General features: G+C 36.4%; 1 protein-coding gene across 6 annotated transcripts in view; it reads left to right on the top strand.

Annotated features, from left to right (window-relative positions):
- Window positions 1-317: 317 nt before the first annotated feature.
- Window positions 318-21,806, top strand: part of SEC22A (SEC22 homolog A, vesicle trafficking protein) — a 55,810-nt gene continuing 34,321 nt past the window's right edge. Inside the window, exons 1-6 of one of the 6 annotated variants that reach the window (XM_072963976.1) lie at window positions 601-647; window positions 1,845-1,886; window positions 6,489-6,689; window positions 9,227-9,316; window positions 18,707-18,870; window positions 20,020-20,214. In XM_072963976.1, coding sequence (XP_072820077.1) covers window positions 1,882-1,886; window positions 6,489-6,689; window positions 9,227-9,316; window positions 18,707-18,870; window positions 20,020-20,214 — 655 coding nt within the window. In that variant the 5' untranslated portion in view covers window positions 601-647; window positions 1,845-1,881. Of the gene's footprint in view, window positions 411-600; window positions 648-1,844; window positions 1,887-2,036; window positions 2,101-3,194; window positions 3,216-6,488; window positions 6,690-9,226; window positions 9,317-18,706; window positions 18,871-20,019; window positions 20,215-21,806 lie in introns of those variants that run through there. The other 5 variants (XM_072963979.1, XM_072963978.1, XM_072963974.1 and 2 more) reach the window with 5 other exon arrangements.

The raw sequence follows: 21,806 nt of genomic DNA, 5'->3' as shown, positions 1-21,806 counted from the left end.
TGGTAGATGGGGCAGGTCCTCTGCTTGTTCACTTAGAGGGGATTTTTCCCCCCTGCTCCTTCGGTGTTTGCTGTAGGGCCGCGTGAGAAACAAACTGCCTCCAGATACAGGCGGCAGGCGAGAGAGATCAGCCTTACTTGTGAGGGGCAGCATTATCTGTCACCAGAGAATTCTGCACTCTCTTGGAGTAGAAGCGTGAAAAGTAGCTGATCTTCCCTGGAGGGGGCGGGGCAGTGTGTCCTTCCCCCACTACCTGATTGGCCTGGCGAGCCGAGGGGACGGGGGCGGGGCTTCATCCCGCCGGGCGCCAGCCACGTTGCACGCGGGGCTGCCCCGAGGAAAGGCCACTCCCCGGCCCCACAATGCATTGCGGGCCGCGTCACTCGGAGCGGCGGGTCCCAGCTCGACAGGTACGGCCCGGCCCCTCCTAGTCCTCGTTCTTCCCTTCTCACGGTCGCCCGGACGCCTGGCTGGCCGTTCCCTCTCTCTTCGTCTTCTTCCACAGCCTCCGCCCTCTCTCTCGAGACTACAGACCTACTCCGGGCGGGAACAAAGCTCGTGGCGTGGGGGCGGGAGCTGGGAGTCGTCGGAACCGTGGAGCGTTGGAGGGGCAGGATTGTGGGACTTTGTCCCCTTCGACTTGAGGGGTCTGTGGGGCCGCGCAAATGGCAGTTGCCCTTCAGCTGACTTGCCCAGTTATGGGGCAGCGTGGGCAGGGGACCGAGGGGTGGGACAGTCGCTCTGGGCTGCCAGCAGTGGAGGGCATTCCCTGGCGCCCAGGTGTCAGAAACACGGTGACCTAACTGGGCTGCTTAGGTGGCCCAGAGAACTTGACGTGACATTTCCTCTTTTAGGCAGAGTGTCTTACTTTGCCTTTTGTGGGATCGAATGAGTATTGAGCCCAAAGATTTGCCCACGTTGACTCACGAAAGACTCTTACGGCCCTGTTAATGTTAATGGCACTTTGGGAACGGTGTTTCATTAGGGACACCTGAGCAATTGACGCCACAGATGGAAGAGAGTTCCGAAATAGGAGACCGAACCACCGCCGGCTTTAATTTGTCTGCCATTGAAAACAGCGTTGGCGTTTTCTCTTCCTTAGTTTCCTAGATTATCCACCTGGGGCAGTGGCAGAGCTTGAGAACCAGCTCCTCCTGTGCCTCTTCAGCCAAGGCAAAGCCCAGGGCTAAATTAGTGTCAGCCACCTGGTGGGAGATGTTGGGATCCCAGTTAACAGGTGGAACAGCCACTCTTTAAACTCTGAGTCACATTTCGGCTTAACTGGCATTTGCTCACGAGCTAAGTAAGATAATAAGAATTCAGGCAATGCCTCCAAAAGTACCTACAATTTCTAGTGTAGGAAGGCGGTGTAGCTCAGTGTTTGAACCTGATGTCTGTGACTATGCCCTGCCCTAAGTTAAGGGACATTTTGGCATTTCCTATGTTGAGAACCATGATTTCAATTTAGTGCCTTTTCTTGGTGTATGACTGATTCTTAAAAATCTAAGTGTATTTTATACTGGTGTATGAACAGAGCCCAGGTCTTACCAAAGGGGTGCCTGTGACCTTCTTATCCTTGTAGTTGAGTAAGAAGCTCAGATATGTTGAGAGGCAGTGTCTCACAGGACAGGTAGAGTTAGGCCCAAGTTTGTCTGTCACTTGCTAGTTTAGGGATTGAATAAGTTACTTTTCTGAGCTTGAATTTCCTCAGAGGTAAAGTGGAGCTGATAGTATCTACCTAACAGGTTATTGCAAGGCTTAAATGAGATAGTGTGAAAAGGTGTCTGGTAAATAGAGGGCAGTCAATAAATACTAATATCAAACACTTAATATTGTACTTTTAGTCTGCAAGGTGATGTTTCAGTTTCCTTACATGTCCCGATGAGGTAGGTACCATTAGTATCTTTTTTTTTTAAAACCCTATGGGATAGATACTGTTGGTAGCCACAATTGACAGATGAGGATATTGAATATAAAAAGGCAAAGCTTGCCCAAGTTTACACAGTTACTACATGGTGGAACCAGTTTTTGAAACCAAGGAAGTCTGGTTCCAGAGTTCATCCTATGAACTACAGTCCTATACTGCTTCTTAAAGAAAATGTAAGCTGGTTTTTAAAATTACTGTTATTTCGAAATGAGTAGCCAGTTTCTGTATCATTGGGTTCTTGCTCCTTGTTGGTTGTAGGAGGTAGCATAGTGATGTAGGGATACAAGAGAGTTAGGTTTAAGCACCAGTTCCGCTCTGTATTAGCAGTGTGTTGTTGATAAAGGGCTCCTCAGTTTCCTCATCTGTAAAATGGAGATTATATCTGCCTCACTCTTTGTGAACTGTGGGGTGTTACACAAATGATTGAGGCATTTGTGCATGTGTTGGAGGCCTTGTTCCAAGATGTGGGTATAATCTCCTCTGGAGCCTGAGGGCTTATACATATTGTGCAGTACAGGCACCTATAATAGCAATACCAAAGGCTGCTAGTAAGGTGGAGGGCTCAGGCAAAGCTGCAAAATAAACTCTGTTTGTTCTTGCTACCCTTTCCTCTTCTTTTCAAGCTCTATCTCCCTGGTGCCTTCTTGCTAACCTATGGCTGTATCCTTCCCTTTGCACTCAGTCTTGCCCCCACCCTGTGTATCACAGTTAGTATAGCTTTCTTCCCAAATAATCCCCCAGTTCCCACAGGCACTTTTAATAAAATAATATGTACCAAGATAGTGTTTCCCAAACTTTGGTAACATCAAATAGGTAAGATAATTTGAATGATAAACAATGAACATTAAAAAAATTCTCCCAAAATTTTCACACACATATTTTAGTGAAACAAAAGAAATATTCTGTGTATTTTAATTTAAATTAGGACAAGAACCTAACACCTTAAAACTGATTTCACAGATACTATTCTTAAGGATAGGGCAAAAAAAAATAAATCAATTGAAAGACTTGTATTTGGTCAGTAATAGTACAGGTGGGATGCAGATATGATAAGACTTCTAAAAATGGTACTTGAGTGAAGTTTGGAAAATAATGAACTAAAATAAAATATGAGTGATCAACCCATTATGAAATGTTTTTATCTTAAAAGAGGCATTTATGAAAACATCTTGCTGGAAAATAGATATAAAATGTACTCATATGTTGGGTTTTGTTATTTTTTTGAGAGATTGCCTCCCTGGTACCTTGGGCCCACAGTCATTACCCCAAAAGGTTGTGAAGCAGAGAGGTGAGCACCTTGTTATCTTGGGTCTAAAGGGTTGCTAACCACTGCTATTGGAGTTTGGCATTGCAGGAGTTTATTTTCCTCAGACTTCCATAAATGTTTACCCAGAGCCACCTAGGTTCTAACTTGGGCTTTTTCCTAGCAGTTACTATTGGAGAAAGATATACAGGCCAGGAGTCAGATTCCCTCTAAGTCTTCTCCTGCTGCGTAAAGGCACATGTTACATTTTCTGCGTTAAAAGTAAAGGAAAATGGACCAGTGACCTAAAAGTGTATCTATGACTCTGGTAGAACTATTACTGCTCTTGAATCTTCCCATGCAAGTATTTTTAACTTCTTCCTTTCCTCAGTTTCCACTGGCTCTTCTTTGGTTTTTCCAACCATGAAACTCTAAGGGTTTTCTAACCCTAGCTTGGCCTTGACGTGAGCAGATACCTTTTTCTCCTGCCATAGCCCAGATAAGATTAGAGCGTGTATCTGTTTTTTAAGGAACTGTATTAAGAATCGAGGTAAAAAGAAAAACGGGGTTTATTTATTGAGTTGATAAAGAAGAGATTGCTTATCCTAAGGTGATTGAAATCTGCCTACAAATTAGTTAAGCCTGGCATTGTTCACTTGACAGTCATCCCAATTTCTTTTCTTAGTTCACTGGTTTGGATGCTAGGTCAGATTACTCTAGAAGGAAGAGATTTAACTTTTTCTTCTTAAAGAAATCTTATTTACTGATAAATGGAAGCAGTTCTCTGACACCATTTCAAGAATTTAGATAGGAAGTATCTCTGCAGTATTGTGTTTTTGGCTACAAGCCTTAAAGTGTGTATTAGGAATATCTGAAAGGCAAGTTTGTCTAACCATAGTTTTCCAATTAGTAAAGTGGTGGGCAGCGTATCTTGTGTTTGCTGTTTTCATCTGAATTTCTTTAATTTTGGACTGCTGCTCCTTAGTGGTAGGACCTATCTATTCGTAATGTGTGACATAGCCCCTGACATACATTATGTACTCAATAAATGTTTGTTGAACAATTGGAACTTACAGGTTGGTATTCTTCTCTCAGTATATGTTTCAGGAAGTATGAATCATATCCTGTCTTTTGAGTCATAAAAAGGAAAACAGTAACTTTAAAGATTACATGAAAGTTGGCACCCTGTAATAAAGATTTTTCATAATATATCTTTTGGGGTCCTACAAAGATCAGGCATAAAAGAATGCAGTCTACTTTTAAATATTACTAAGAAAATGGATATTTGGAAACTTCAAGTCATAACCCTTGCCCTCATGTTAATTCCCAGAGTGGTCATTGTGTTGCAGTATGCTTCTGGAAAGACAAAATTTTATATTTAAATAATAATTGTGTAAGGTTATGAAGTAAGACATTTTCCTAATTTCTTATATACTAAGGTTAAATGTTACAGTTGTGGTTTACTAAATAAAACATGGTAACAATTTTTAAAAGAGGTTTATAGTATAGACATTATCCCTTGAGGGATCCCAGCTTTCTCTTGCTACTGCTTTTAGAAGAAAAAAGAAACTGGTTGAATAGGAAAAAAAAAATGATTTGAATATGTCATGTTGGAACTTTTGTTAAAAGTTTCCTTTATGGTAAAAGCTAATTAAATTTCTGCTGGGTTTTTTTTTCCTTTTAAATAAATGGGGGAGAAAAATATTAAAGGGTGATGACATATTAATACCAACTTTTCCTCTAATTTCCTCATGAAGAGAAAAGGGAAGTAAATTGAATGCATAGCTTTATTATTTGGATTAATCTTTATAGCCAGTTACCATCATGAATGGGCATTCAGATTTCAACTTGACATAGCAACAAAAGTTATAGACCGCTGGTTTCCAAACTCGGTATAGTTGATTTTCTATGTCATTTTTTGATATATTACTTCTCAGTTTTTCGTTTTTGGAGTGAGAAAATACTGACCTAGCTGAGCTGGGAAGGTAAGGATTAATTTAGTCTCTGAGATACAATATCATGAAAAAAACCCTATGAAATTGTTACCAGATTTTTCAGTTTTTACTAGTTGTGCCTAGTGCTAGTGAAGGGGAAGCATTTAGTGGCATTGTGCTCCAGTGGCCTGGCAGGAAAGAGTTATCACTGAATTTCAGACTGTGAACATGTTTTAATTCAGTGTTTTTCAAAGTATTATCATTAGACAGTAAGCATGGTAATTACCTGGAAAATTTGCTAAAAATGGAAAATTCTCAAGCCCTACTCCATAGTCAGTGAATCAGAATTTTTGGAGGATGGGCCCAGAAATCTGCATTTCTTAATAAAAATTCCAGTAGTTTTTATACAGGCTGAAATTTGAGAACCACTGTGTGTGTGTGTGTGTGTGTGTGTGTGTGTGTGTGTTTTAAATGAAAATTTGACTGTCTACCTGATTTCTTTCAGACTTAGGCCTATCCAGTCCTTTTATTTATTTTTTGTAAAACATGATTAGAATAAAGTAAAAGAGGTCATTATGATTTACTTTCTGGTGAAAAAATTGAGAAGCATATCAAAACTAGTATTCCTTTAGCTTTAAGATTTATTTTAAATAAAAATAGTTTTTTCTGATTATAAAAGTAATATGTGCCCATTGTGGAATATTATGGAGATTTAGGAAATTATAAAATGATAAATATCACCCATTACACTATTTCCTGGAGATAAGAATAGTAATTTTGTCATGTTTTCTTCCAGTATCTATTTCTCCATTTATCACTCCTTTCTGCTTTCTCTGTGTCTTTATGGAAAATAACATATGCAGTTTTGATCCTGCTTTTTCTCTACCTAACATATAAGCATTTTGCCACACTATTAAACTAATTTTCACAGACATAACTTTTAGTTGCATTATATTCCATCATAGGGGTATAATACCATAGCTTATTTAACCATTCTCCTATTGTTGCATGTTTGTTGTTTTCAATTATTTCTATGAGAAAATCTCTTTATATTTAAAATTTTGTCTAAAGCTGATTATTTTCCTTTAAGATAGGGTTATATATTTAAATGTATTGTGGTCATAGGGCATAAATATTTTTAAATTCTTGTTGAACATCACCAAATTGTTTTGAGAGTCGTGTTTATTCCAGTATTTACGTCCACATATACTTATGGAAATGCCAGAAAGCAAGTATTTTTTTTAATAGCTAATTTGTTGCAGAAAGCATGGTATGTCATTACTTTAATTAGTATGTCTTTATTAGTGAATTGCACGTTTTTGCACTATGTTTACAGCTGTGTCTTTAATTTCTTACCTAACCCAAATTGTTCATTTTGTTTTAGGTCCTCTCTGTCGGTTGAAATGTCTATGATTTTATCTGCCTCAGTCATTCGTGTCAGAGATGGACTGCCACTTTCTGCTTCTACTGACTATGAACAAGGCACAGGCATGCAGGAGTGCAGAAAGTATTTTAAAATGCTCTCCAGGAAACTTGCTCAGCTTCCTGATAGATGTACACTGAAAACTGGACATTATAACATTAAGTAAGACTTTACTTTGCTCCATTAGAATCATTTGCTTAGTGATTGTTATTTTAATGAAATTTAAGTGGTCAAATAGAAAGTAGTGTTTGATTAGAATTTGTTCAAGTCAAGAGTCATGTGGTTCTGAGCTTACGCTATATAGTCTTCATCATGTCATCACACTTCTTGCAGTTTCTCTGTTTATGTCTGACTTTAGAGAGTCTTATAGTTCTGCAGATCACAGGTGTTCTATCTTATAAGTTGAACTTTAGATATTTAATGGTGTTCTTACATGCCCAGGAAAACTGTAATGGGAAATATGAAAAATTATATATGAGACTTGCCCTCAAAGAACTTAAGAAGTTGACATCCAGTGAGAAGGGGGTAGTGCACATCACTACATATTGTATATAAAGAAAGTAAAACTGGGTGATGAGATAGAGTGACTTTATGGTGGTCAAGGGCCTCTCTAAGAGAGTAACATTTGAACAGAGATGTAAAATATGTGAAAGAAGTTGGTCTTATGAATGCTTTAGATGAAGAGCAAAGCAGAGGTAACAGTGCAGAAGGCCTTCAGTACAGATCAAGGAATGGAAAGAAAACCAAGCAGTAAGGACAATTAAGAGAGTGGTGGAAGGTGAGGTTAGAAAGGTAGAAATGGGACAGGTTTCGTAAGGCCTTCTAGGCTGTGATTAGGAATTTGGATTGAGTGTAATGTAATAGGAAGCCACTGGATAGTTTTAAGCTGGAGAATTATATAATCTGATTTTGGCTTTGAATAGATCATCCTTGCTGCTCTATGAAGAATGGACTCTTAAGGGAGAAAGAGTGGAAGCAAGAGAGATCATTTAGGAGACTTTTAGAGAAGTTGAGGTAGAGGTGATTCTTATAACTTAAATAAAGGTGATAATGATGAGAAGGTGTATTTGGGCTATATTTTAGGAGTAGCACTAACAAAACTTCCTAATGGATTGAAGTGGGATGTGAGGGAAAGAGAATAATCAAGAGTTATCTCTAGATTTTTTGACCTAAAGAATGTCCATAATTACTTGGATAATGGAGCTGGAATGTGCAAGGCTATAGGATGTGAATTTCAGTGGTAAAAATCAAGAGTTCTGTTTGGACTTAGGTCCGAGATGCCTACTAGACATCCAAGGGGCACTATCAGGTAGACAATTGGATGTATAAGTCTGAAGTTTAGTGAAGAGAGACAAGTATGAACATGTAGATTTGGTGGTCAGCTTACAATTGATAATCAAAACCATGGGAATAGTTAAGACCACCTCAGGGAGCATACACATGAAACAATTGGAGAGCAATGAACTCCTGAGCAGTTTGATACTGATTGTGCATACAATGGGAAATCAGACAAGAACAAGGTCCATATGGAATATAATAAGGACAGGGCTTTGTTACTGCGATGAGACATGAGCCATGTCCTGAAGAATTAGTAAAATTTGGCTAAGGCAGAGAGGAGGACGTTCCAGCTGTAGGGAGAAGGCAAGATAAGTAAAGAATGTAGCATTGTAGGTGCATTAACCTGCTTGGCCTGGCATAGTGAATGGTGATTCAGAAATAGTTATGGTAAATGTGAGATAATTAGTGTGGGGCCAGATCCTGGGTTTCCCTGAAAGTTCAGTTTGAGGGTTGTCATTTCGATGATTTGATAGGTTATAGGAAGCTGTTACTGCAGGTTTGAGGAAAATGACTTGGTAAAAAAACAATGCTGAGACAGTGAAATACAGGGTGAAATGGAAAGTCTGAGGAGAGGAGAGAAATCAGCTTATAATTAGGGCTTGAGCTAGTAACATACAAGTGCAAGTGAAAAAGAAAATGCCAACCAGAAAGACACTTGAAAAGAATCATTTAAGCCTGGTAATATGGAATGCCAGAGATGAAGAGAAGAAAGGGACAAAGAAAACTTAGAATTGGAATTACAAAACAAGAACTTTGGAAAGGGTTGCTTGTGGGGTGAGGAAGAAGAGGAAGACAGTGAAGCTCCATCTTGAACATCTTAATTGAGCTTATGACAAGGAGGACCAGTTAAGGTGGTAGTAGAGACTCATTCACATGGAAATTGGAACTGTGAGGGTAGAAATGCCCACAGAGTTTCTGAGAGGCACAGAATAGTACCTTGGAGAAGGTCTATATTTACTTGGATCACCTGGGATAATGAGCTGTTATCTTTAATTGGGCTTTCTAAGAGTTTTAATTAGAAAATGTGGTGGTGGTGATGGTGGTTTAAAATATATCTAAAATCTCGGCCTACTTCTGTTTTTTGAAGAAAAAGCCTGAAGCGTTCTAATATTTAATAATCAGGCTCTTTTAGTGCCCTGGGTGATTATTCTGAGTTTCAGTTTTTGTATAGTATTGTAGACAGATGTCAACATTACAGAAGATTGGCTTGAATGTATATTAATTCTGGCAGGTATCCTGGACTTAAAAAAACACAACTTTTTTGCAAATGTTTTTGTTCCTCTACCTTATTGTCTTAAAGCTAGAGTAGAATGTAGTAAAATTTTAACAGTCCTCTAATACTGTTTAATTGTTAATTCTAGATTTTGTATTATTTATTTGCACCCCATGTTATTCCACAAAGGATGTCAGGCAATTTACAAAAAAAAAAAAAAAAGAATTCACGAGAACAGGTAAGAGAATTGTATGAAGGAAATAAACCAAAGTAACATTTCCTTCTAAAGAGACAAACCATGTAGTTTGTTCATTTTTTAGGAAAGGGCTATGGATATTGTCCTGAACTTCCTTGGAGGCCAAAGCAAAGAGGGATAAAAAAATATGCTGTGTGGACCATTTATAGGATTCACAATATCCATTGGATAAAAACATTGCTTATTATGTTACTGAAACCTGATGTACATAAAGAGAGACAGCATTTGGACAGCATTCTTCCAGCAGCCACAATAATGAGCTTTTTATGATTTTTCTTATAGTATTCCTTAGCGTAAACAAATGACATAATGCAGAAGGCAGTTTTATGAGAGTGTTTAGGAGTGGAATGAATCAGCAGAGGTCTAATCAGCCTGATCTAAGAATACAATTTAGAAATGTCTAAAGGAATAAATAGATTACATGGCCCTTAGAAACACACACAGAAAAGCCTTTCATGTATTATTTTTGTAGCCAAGTTTTAAAGAAGGATTGAACAACAGAATTTTTATTTCTAGTTCCTGACAAGAACCTGGACTTTATATATTTTCTATCATTGATTAGAAACCTTGTTAGTTGGTTTCTAGTTTATTGAAGTTTTTATGCTATGTAACAATAAATTTAGCCTGAAATATATAAAATTGGGAATTTACGTGTGTACCTGACTTATTTAAAATTCTCATATGACACCTTTTTCTAACCACCATGAGTTTGCCAGGTAAAACTCAAAGATCTGCAGTAGTTGTCTAGCACAGCGTGAAACCAGCACTAGTTTGGTTTCCTAGCCATGTTTCTAAATGCTTCTTTTTCTTTCAAAGCCCAGTTTACAGCTTACTTCTTTTGAATCACCTTCTGCCTCATTACTACTGTTTAACTTCTCTAGTGGTTGCCCTCCCTTCACAGATGATCTGTAGAACTTGATAGACTTTTTCATCATTTTTTTCTTTACATTTTTAAAAATTTCTATATCCACTCTCTACAAATAGGTTGTAACTAATTGAGAGAATTGATCTGCCCTCCTCTATATTATTTTTGATTCCTCATCTCTTAGTATTGTGGTCTTCAAATTTGTACAGAAATCAAAATGCTCTTTGCAGAATACCACTAAGAAGCAAAACTAAGTGTATAATTATGTGTTAAATCAGATTATACATCACATTAGATTCTACTTCAGTAGGTAGAGAAAGACCAGAGTTTTGAGGGAAAAAAAAATAGGTAAGTAACATTTAAAATTGAGAACTTCCCTTTAATTTTCTCACCCTGTATATGGGAAACTGATGAATTTCATCAGACTATAGTAGCTGCATACTTTAGTTCAGCTAATGGAGCGTGTTCTGTAGAGACTGGCTTGTGCTGGCACAGAGCCTTGCACATACAGTAGCTGCTACATGAGGGAGGGGTGGTTGTTTGTGGGATATGGCAGTGTTCAAAGTGCCATGGAGTTAAGTCTTCATTTTCTTCAGAATTCTTCACCTTGGCTCATTGATTGGGAGTGGGGGCTGCATAATCCAGTTTTGCGATTTCTCTTCATATTACATAGTGATATAACAGTTATTTGTATAAAATTTTAAGGAATTCATCTCTTTTATTAGTTGAAGGATACTTCCCTTAAATTCTAATAAATAATATATAAGCTTACATTACTACTTAAGAAACAACAATGATCATAGCAATAATTATGAACCATATGAAAATTAAGTTGTGTCTTACGAGATCTTAAAACTTTGAGGTTGGTTTTAGGTGTTTAAAAATCATAGTTGTACATTTTGAGATCCCTTTAAACGTTGAGACACTTTTCTTATGAAAATACAAACCCTTTGGGAGGTCAGTCATACTCTGTTGAGTTTTAGCGCAAGAAATAAAATTCCTTAGTTCTTTCACAGCAAATTCATTTGAAGTCTGATAGTGGCTGTGGGCTTCATAGGTTCTCTTCTTACCCTAGAAGTCACTTTCTTCATATTTGTCCCCAAACTGCTACCTCCAGCTGGGAATGCTGTTTTAGCTTAACCTGCCTTTTGGTTTTTGTTTCTGGATTTCCTTTCACTCTTTGGTGGTTTTGTTTGTTTGTTTGTTTCGCTGATATTTTCTGATTACAAGAATAACAGCTTCAACAATGACCCAGTTATTAAAAATACCAGCAATTGCCAGGTGCTTTACTTATCATTAAATTTAAGTTAAATTTAAGAAACTTATTCAAAGTCCCAAAGCTAATAAATGGTATATCTTGACATGCAATCGTTTGTCTTCAGCATTCACATTATTCTCTGGTAAAAGAAGAAGTGGCCTCCCTTTACCCTTAACCTCTTTCTTGACAGGGCACATTCCTAATTCTCCTAATTCTTTTCATTTTATGGAAGGAGAAATTAACCAGGGAAGAGAATTTAGTAAAACTACTCTTCCCCTTTTGGTTGAGAAATGATGAGCAGCAGGGTATGTGTGAAGTCTGGAATTGATGAGAGCATGGTCTCACTAGACAGGGTGTTTAGGAGGGAGGGGGTGTAGCGGGGGAATGCAACCCACCTATAGATACCAAACCACTTGGGGGAGGAAGATAACCTGTGTTTTGTCTCATTACTAGTATTGTATTCCTTTTCCACTGCTTATTATGGTAAAAGCCACAGCTTTTCAGCACCATGTATGTTAAACAGGCTCTTATAAACTGGAACCTAATTGCTCTTAAATTACAGTTTCTTGTAGGAAAATGAGTTTTAGGTGCAATAAACTTGTGGAATACAACAGTAAAATTAGGGGCTATCTATGATTGGTTACCTAAAATAAGTCAGGATCTTCATTCTCTGGTGTGTGAAGGTGTTAGGGTTAGTGGGAAAGGTGAGTTAGGAGGTAGATTAACTCTGCAGAAAAAGAAAATGCAGGATGTCAAAGGCAAATTTTGCATCCAAGGCTCTGATGGTATAATCACCTTTGGCCACTTCAAATCATCTGATTCTCCTTTAGCTGACTGTTGTAAGTTGCTATCATCTGGCATATTACATATTTTCTTATTTGATGAGGTTTAAATTAGTGACTAAAATGGGTCTTTTATCCATGGGATAATGTATTTATGATTTAGCTCTTCACCGTTGGAGGGTAATTAAAGGTTGGCTACCTAAGAGAGGAGTAAGTGAGAAAATACGTTCTTGTAGAACGCTGCACATGGAGGACACTCGGTGTTTGTGAGCTCTTTCTGTCCCACTGATGGTGAAGTCTTGTTTTCACTTTGTTTCTTATCAGATAAATTTGGTGATAATAAATTCATAGGGCATATTCACTTTCATAAAGTCAAACCATTTTTTAATATTTAAAAGTTTAAGTGCTTTATTTTAGAGAATGGAATTTATTGTGGAAAGTTCTGTTTAAAAAATAACATTTTTCTAAAATGTCACGAAATTTTGACAAGAGTTGCGTTGGATCTGTAGATTGCTTTGTGTGGTATGGCCATTTTGATAATGTTGATTCTTCCAATCCAAGAGCACAAGATATCTTTCCATTTCTTTGTATCATCTTCAGTTTCCTTCATCAGTGTTTCACAGTTTTCAGAGTATAGGAAACCTCCTTGGTTAAGTTTATTTCTAGATATTGTTTTTGATGCAATGGGAATGTTTATGCTAGTTATAAAATCCTGGTTTTTGAAGTGAAAAAAAAAGTGAATGAAGCGCTGCAAATGGCAAAATTAAAAAAAAAACAACCTTTTTCTTATATTTAGCATCTTTAAGAATAGATTAGCAATGGCAATGTCCTACTAAAGAACTTGTCTTCACCCAGGAGGTGGCAAACATGGCTACAAGGGATAAGCAGATTTTCTATGTGCAGTGGTACAGTTGGAGGATGAAAATTATGTGTAATATAAATATTATTACTGTTTCAATTTATAGTTTGCTATATACTTTAGCATGCTACATGCTATATCTTCCATGTTACAAAATACAGTTTAGTTTCTTTAATCTTGTTTTGTATATCATTGTTTTAAGTGCATTCCCGACACCTAATTGCAGGTGCCTGGAGCCCAGGGACTTGGTCTTGACATCAGAGTCTATAGAGTAGAATGCTAGACATATGCTGGGTGCTCTGTTATTTGCTGTGGGGAAGACCAGTGTTTTCACTAATTATTTAGTTTGGTGCAGCAAGCTAGAATTGTCCTAAAATGTCAATGTTTAATTGGTGGTGTCTAAAATTTCTTTGGCATTTCATAAATAAAATTAGATACCAGAAAAAATGTAATGTCTAAACTGCTTACTCATTTTGTTGAACTTTAGGAATCACCTGAGTTATGGCCTGCTTGGATGCAAGGTAAAATTAACTTTTAAACAAAATGATTGAAATAGGTAAGTTCTCTTTATCTGGAGTTTGAACTTCCACCAGCTTTATCTATTCAAGACACATTTGATCCTGAAAGACTGTAAAGAAGTGACTAGTGTGTGTGCTGGAGAAAAACCAAAGATACAGTGAGGTTTGATAAATTCCTTGGCCAGAAGAAAGGAGGTAGCTATAGAGATAAAAGCCCATAGGCCCTAAAGCCCAGAAGTGGAAGGAAATAAAAAAAGAAAAATAAAGTTAGAGCAAAGTAGGAAGAAAACAACTGCAATTTAAGATTTGTGCTCAAGTTGGAGAAAAAAGGACTTTGAAGTTGTTGTGAAGATTAGTAATGACTGTGATAAAAAGAAAGCAGACATACTTGTTAGACTGTTATAGCTATCTGGAGGTACTCACTACAGAGGTGAGTAGTTCTACATGGTCCCTCTCTTTAAAGTATGGAGATGTTGAAGTCTCAACTGATCTGAACTCTGAAGCTTTCTGGGAACACTGACCTGGAAGAGCAGATGAAGGCCTGTTTTCTTCTGTCATTAGTCAAGTGTTTATTGAGTTGCTGCTTTATGTAGATACTGCTGAGCTGTATAATTGTCTGTGCACAATATACTAAGCAAACTAGGTATAAATGAGTAAATGAATCATGCCATCTTTGCACTCATTTTTTTGCTACTTTATTGAGCACTTATTGTGTACTAGACACATAATATTCTAGATGCTAAGAATACAGTTGTGAACCATACAGAAATCATCCCTGCTTTCACAGAGTATACATATTAGAGGGACATTACAGCAAACATACAAATATATAATTACAGACTGGGTTAATTAAATGAAAAATAACAGGTGCTACGATATAAGCATGGAGGTGGGATCAATTTAGATGATTTGCTCTGTAAAGGGCTTTTGTTTTTTGCCATGTTTGTTGGATTTATTTTAATTTTTGCAACTTGCGTCTTGATTTTCATTTATTAGTGTCCTGGAGGGACTTTTTAAGTCTAAGAACTGAAGGATGAGTAGGAATAGCCAGGTCAGAATTGGAGCATGGTAGAGGTAGGGTTGGGGATATTGCAAATGGGGAAGACAGAATTCGTGAAACTTCTCAGATTGAGAGTTAGAGGATGGGAGGTAGAGAGGAAATTGGTATGCTTGAGGAGCTGAAACAAGACTAGTGTGGCTGGAATGCAGAGGGGGAGTGGAGTTTTACAAGATGAAGTGGAGAAATTGGTAGAGCTTCCCAAATACTTTTTTGATATGAGTTCCAAAATCCTCAAGTTTTATTGCTCTTAATTACAGGGAGAAATAGAGATTGATTTGTGGCTTGGAAAAAGTGAAAAAATGTTGGTGAATTAGAACATAATTGGTTTATGCCATAGGAAGTTTTGTTGTGGAAAGAATGTTGGCTTTGGAGTTAGAGCTAAGCTCTTCCCAGCTCTGTTTCGTAATGTTGTGTGGCCTTGGGTAAATTACTAAGCCTCTCGGAGCCTCTGTTCCTTCATATATGAAATGGAGATGGTAATGCCCCTTTATTGTAAGAATGAAATTGGATAAAATATGTAAAGCACTTAGCAAAGGACCTGGTTCATACTAAGTGGTCTGTAAATTGTACCTGCTACTGTTACTACTGCTTCTCTTCTTCCTCCTCTTCAAAGCAGAAGGACAACCTCCAGATTGTCTATAAAAAGTGAACTAAATGAACCTGATGGACAGGCTAAAGCCTGCACAAACCGGCATGCCTCTAGTGACCTTTGACTATTTGATATGAGTAGTCCTCAGTGCAATGGTAGGAGTCTTTCAGTTTGTCCCAGTGATATGAAAAAAGCAGAATTTTTGATAACAAAGGTGTAAATCCACTGAACTGTATATACTTTTGGAAAACTGGCTTTGCATTTCAAATAAAGACAGTTTTGTAAGGGGTAAGTTCACTATGAAAAGTCATAATATTATAGAACACTTTAGAGTATTTTCATAGAGCATCATGCAATTATAGTAAAACAAAGGCTTTGGAATAAAGACTCTGAAAACGTTAATGTACAATCTTAAAAACATAAGATTTCCTTAATGTTTCTATTTCTTTTCACAAATAATTCTCCACTTAAATTGAATGCAAGCAAGAGAAATCATTTGGGATAAACTGTCCTGTAAATATCTGTGGTTCACTCTGTTATTAACATGGAAATGCAGTGAACCCCCTGCCATAATACAACAAATGGAGTCTAAAAGCTTCAGTCATGTTATTGGAGGATAGTGAAATAACTCCTAGATAGCCACTTGGAAGATCCAAGTGTGTCGAAGCCAATCACCAGTTGTGTTCTATCAGAATTCAAGTTGCTGGGGGGTATATTTGAATGCTAATGACATGTCAAAGAATTTTGATAATGGCAGTGACTTTTTTTTTTTGGAAAGAGAAAAGTACTTGGGAAAATCATACTTTGACTTTTGATTTAGTTGTCAATTTTGTAGAAAAACACTGTATGTTATGGCTAAACCTTTTTTGATTGTGACCCATAAGAAGAGATACATTTTACCTTGTGAACATTACTTACATACAAATAGGAAACTAAAACAAAATTTTATGAAACAACATGCATTCCAGTATTTTCTGTTATATTCTATTTCAAGTTTTAAGAAAATGCTGTGTGTAATTCACTGAACTAATTGTATGAGTTACAACTTGCAGTTTGAAAAACGTTGCATCAGATGACTATGTATTAAGTGGAACTTCAGAAAAGGAATTCCAGGTTATTCCAGAAGCTTAAGATCAGCACAGTTTCACTAGCAGTATATCCCACATCATTAATAATTGAAGATTAATAGGTGCCAACCCCACATTATTTGGCTGCCTGGGCTGATTTTTTTTTTTTAAGAAAGAAAGATACATGTTTATTTACTTGCATATGTATAGAATCTCACTGGAAGGATACACATGAAGTTAACAATAACATGAGTTGCTTGAGGGACAGAGAACTCCGTATCTGTGAGCAGAGGTGAGGGTAAGACACTTTAAGTATAGTATATCCTTTAATTTTTCATTCTTAAAATTTGAGTCATGTGAATATATTTATTCTAAAAGTTAAATTAAAAATAATAAATTCTGCTTCTACATTATTAGAGAAAAAAGGGAAGGAAGGACTCTAACATGAATCAGGGTTTAGCAGTAGAAATTGCTGTGATAGATTAGCAGTGTCTGGCACAGGAGTGGGAGTTATAGTCTGTGTGCTGTTTGCTACCTGTGATCTACCTGTTGATTGACAGTACTATAAAAGAATGTTTAAATGACTCATTAAAAAGGGTCAGTTTGTGTTCCATGCTCTGCTTATTATAGTGAAGTATATACTTTATTTTAGAAAGTTTTTTTTCAATAGAAGGTGGTTGATTTAAACATTTTATTGCTAAAGTAGAAGCTTTTTAATTTTTAATGTCTTATTTAGAAAAAATTTCAAGCTTTCAGAAAAGTTATACAAATAATACCTGTTCCCAGGCTCATGTTTTGTTAACATTTTACACCATTTGCTTTATTGTTTTATCTACCTACCTATCTATCTGATTTATTTTTATCTGTTACTTGAAGAAACTTACAAATACTGTGCCCCTTTATTCCTACTACTTCAAAGTATATTTCCTAAAATTAGGGATATTCTCTTATGTAACTATAGTACAGTCATCAGGTCTAGTAAATGTAATATTGATACCATGTTTTTACCTAATCTGCCTATTTTCCATTTTTGTCAATTGACCCAGGAATGTCCTTTATAATAAACATTTTCCCCCCTCTCTGGCACAGGATCCAGACTAAGGTTAAGTATTACATGCAGTTGTGTCTTTATTTATTTTTAATATATATTTATTTTACTTATTTTTTAGGGGAGGAGGTAATTATGTTTATTTATTTATTTTTAGAGGAGGTACATACTGGGGATTGAACCCAAGACCTCATGCATGCTAAGCACATTCTCTACCACTGAGCTATTCCTTCCCTGTCACTTGTGTCTCTTTGGCCTCCTATGATCAGAAACATTTCCACAGCCTTTTTTTTTTTAAACAACATTGAGATTTTTAAAGAATACAGCCTTCCCTTCACTTTAAAGAAAATAGAATGTTGATCATTCTGATACTCCTTCATGATTAGATTCAGATTATGTGTTCTAAGCCAGAATACTACATAGCTGATATGTCTTACTGAAATATTGCATGTGGAGGCACAGGAAGCCCATCTGCCCTTCATTAGTGATGTTAGAGTATCCTTGGTCGAGGTTTTGCCTAGTTTCTACTGTATAATAAATATTTTCCCCTTGTGGCCAATAAGCAATCCATGAGAAGACACCATGCAAAATTTCCTGCTCCTCACCAAAATATCCACCTAGATTTGGCATCCATTGATTATCTTTGCTTGATCCAATTTTTACTATGTTGGTTGCAAAATGTAGATTTTTCCAATTCTAGCACTGTCTCCCCATTTACCAGTTGGCATTCTTCTATGAACAAGAGTCTTCCTTTCTTCCCTTTTATTTGTTGTTATGAATGCATAAACTCTCCCCCCACCCCCAATGATTTGCAGTTCATTATTATGTGAAGAGAGGATTTGATGCTGGGGTCAGTGGATGACTTCAGGAGGTCAATAATCACCTTGAAATTATATGCCAAGTTCTGTGTTGTTTTTTCTTCTTTCTGGGCAGGGTGTCCATAACTTTCATTAGAACCTAAAAAGTCCTTGATTCAAACAGTGTTAAATTCTTACTAGGTTGAAGAGTTGAAATCGTAAGGTATCTGTAACTTTTATATATTTGTATGTTCTTTCCCTTGTTTTCTACTCCAAGTGATAAATAACTGAACCATAGTATATGTCCCTCACTAGGTACATTCCATCTTTTGGTCTACTGTTTTTAAGCCACAACTGAAAATAGTATTATATTTTGGTTCCTTTAATTTTTTGCTGAAGTATGTGATAAATGTTAATATCTTTATTGCCTCTGTAGCAGCAGTTTATGGTAAATAGAGCCAGTCTTGTGAAGCAACGAATTACCTTGATTACATTTGAAATTTTAAATCCAATGTTTTTTACACTGTAGTTTTATTAGCTCTCTGGGAGTGAGCTACATGATGTTGTGCACTGAAAATTACCCAAATGTTCTGGCCTTCTCTTTCCTGGATGAGCTTCAGAAGGAGTTCATTACTACTTATAACGTGATGAAGACAAATACTGCTGTCAGACCATACTGTTTCATTGAATTTGGTAAGGGCCTGATTTTTTTTTCCTTTTCATTATCCTGTCTCCATCCAATCATAAGCAATTTCTCATCTAATACTGAGGGGCAAAGGGAAAACAGAAAATTCTGCTGTCTTGATTTTGATAGAACAGTTTGACAAATGGTCTGTAAATTATGACAACTTCTTCATTTAGGTGCCTATTAGAAAAATTGTATTTGAGCTGTGTAGGAGATTGTGATTACTTATGCAAAGAATTAATCCCGGAGGACAGTTTCTCAATGACAAACTTATAAGCCAGAGATTCAGAGTTTTGCGTTTATGTGATAATATTTTCAGGCTGCTTAATGTAGAACAAACGGTGGCAAACATTTGTTGAAAAGGACAGGATAATACAATTTTAGGCTTTAAGGATCATATAGTCTCTGTCACAGCTACTCAGCTCCTGCTATTACAGCTTGAAAGCAGCCATTTGCAATGAATAAATGAATGAGTATAGTTATATTCTGATAAAATTTTATTTACAAAAATCAGCAGGCTAGATTTGGCCTGTGGACATTAGTTTGCTTGACTCCTGATGTAGAAGGAAAAAGAAAAGTAAATCCAGGTTGTAAATAGTGAAAATAAAATTGGAAGATACTTAGGAAGTGTCTTTTATTGATTTCATTAAATGTTTTCTTTAAAACATATATTCTAGTGATATAAGCAATACATAAGAAAACAGATTTATATGAACATGCAATTTATAGTGTATGTTTTAATGTAATTACAACTGATAAATACTGACAGACTTATGTTTATGAGATTAGAACCCCTATAAAAATAAAGACTTTGATTTAAATTTAAAGGGAGCTGTTTTTGGGTTTTTTGTAGAAGTTCAAAGTAATTCCTTGAAGTGGATATAATAGAAATACTCTCACTGTCATGTGATGTTAAAACCCTAGTTTATTTACAATTATTAATTTCTAGAGTATAAATTCTGGTGAGAAAAACTGATGACGCCATGATATATTAACCATTAAACACAAATAATATTAGGACATTCCATGACAAATTGAACAGTTTGGAGTAACAAATTAAACTGTTTATTGCAAAATTTACTATCCATAAACATCATACTCTCAAATGATTTAATTAACGAATGACTGCAAGGAAATTTATTTTTTATTTTACATAGATAACTTCATTCAGAGGACCAAGCAGCGATATAATAATCCCAGGTCTCTTTCAACAAAGATAAATCTATGTGATATGCAGATGGAAATCAAGCTGAGGCCCCCTTATCAAATTTCCATGGGTGAACTGGGGTCAGCCAATGGAGTCACATCAGCATTTTCTGTTGACTATAAAGGTGCTGGTAAGATTTCTTCCGGTGAGTTCTGGATCTCAATTACTTCATTGAAATTTTTTTCTAAGACTGAGGAACTCTTAAAAACACTTTACTCTAAAATTTAATTATTTAAAAATTTTAAAGCAGGTATATGGGAGAATGTAGAAATTCAAAGTAATCCTTTCTCCCAGTATTTTATATAGTAATCTCTCAGATATGTGACTAATCAAGAAAATACTTTTAAACAACAGTCGCAAAGGAACTCTTTGCTAGGGAAACATTTAAAAAGGTTTCTTTGTATACATTTTTCTAAAAAAGAATAGTAGTTTATTGTAATATATACATGGAGGCATGTAAAGTGCTTTGTGTTATGTAAAAATGGCTACATTCAAAGCCAGGGTTCTTGACTGTCACAGAAAATGTGATTATCTACTCAAACCTCCCTCTTAAACAAGGAATACCATCCTCAACAGTTGTGACATGTTGAAAATTTCTATTTAAAAGCAGAACTCTTGTTATTTTATGAGGTAATATATGCTGTTGTTGACTTGCTTATTTAAAAAATTCTTTCTTCTGTTTTGAGCTAAAATCTATTCTCTATAATGCCTACATTTGTTTAATTTCTTTGACCTCTCCCTCCTGCTCTTCAGCTGTACCAGAACTTTGAAGTCAGCAATTCTGTGTCCTTTCTATCCTATTAGTCTGATTTGCTTCATATAAAATGGGCTCAGTTCCCTTAGCCTTTTTGTCTATGGTATTTTGAAACCCTCCCCATCCTGGAAGCTTCCCTTGTATATACTTTTGTTAGTATTCTTCAGATGTGACATTCAGGGCTGAACACAACACTTCGTATTTGGTTTGATTAATACAAATTATGGGAGAAAAGGGGAAGCAGATTTCACTAAAATAATCCAGCTAGTCAGGAAACAAGTAAACAAGCAAGTAACAATAGCAAACCCTGGGGGAGAGGACGTGGATTAGTACCCAGAGTTGCTAAAGTATGTTACCTAAAATGTCCAGTTTCTAACAAAAAAATTTACAGAACATGCAAAAGAGTGGAAAGTGTAATTCATACATTGGGGAGAGTGAGGGGGTAAGGCAGGCAATAGAAATTGGCTGTAAGAGTGATCTGATGTCAAATTTAACAAAGACTTCAAAGTAGCCATTATGTTTATCTTCAGAGAACTAAAGGAAACCATGATTAAAGAAGTAAGGAATTTATGATGATGATGTCATATCACATAGTATTAATAAGAGATAGAAATTATAAAGAAAAAGGACCAAATGGAAATTCTGGATTTGAAAAATACAACTGAAATAAAAATTCACTAACACCGTTGGGCTCAATGGTGGATTTGAAATGGCCGAAGAGTTAGCAAACTCGAAGATAGATCAATAGAGATTATGTAATTCAAAAACAGAGAGAAAAATGAATGAAAAAAAAAGAACAGAACTTCAGAAAAATATGGGGCACTATATGCATGATGGGAGTACCAGAAGAAAGGAGAGAAAGGAGCAGAAAAAGTATTTGAAGAAATAATGGCTGAAGAGTTTCCACTTATTCCTCCAGGAAGCTCAAGGAACTCCAAGTAGGATATACGTATCTACATGTAAGGATCTCTTACATGTATCCT

This window comes from Vicugna pacos, chromosome 1, assembly GCF_048564905.1.
Source record: "Vicugna pacos chromosome 1, VicPac4, whole genome shotgun sequence".
NCBI lineage: Eukaryota > Metazoa > Chordata > Mammalia > Artiodactyla > Camelidae > Vicugna > Vicugna pacos.
This window is presented reverse-complemented; position numbering and strand designations above follow the sequence as displayed.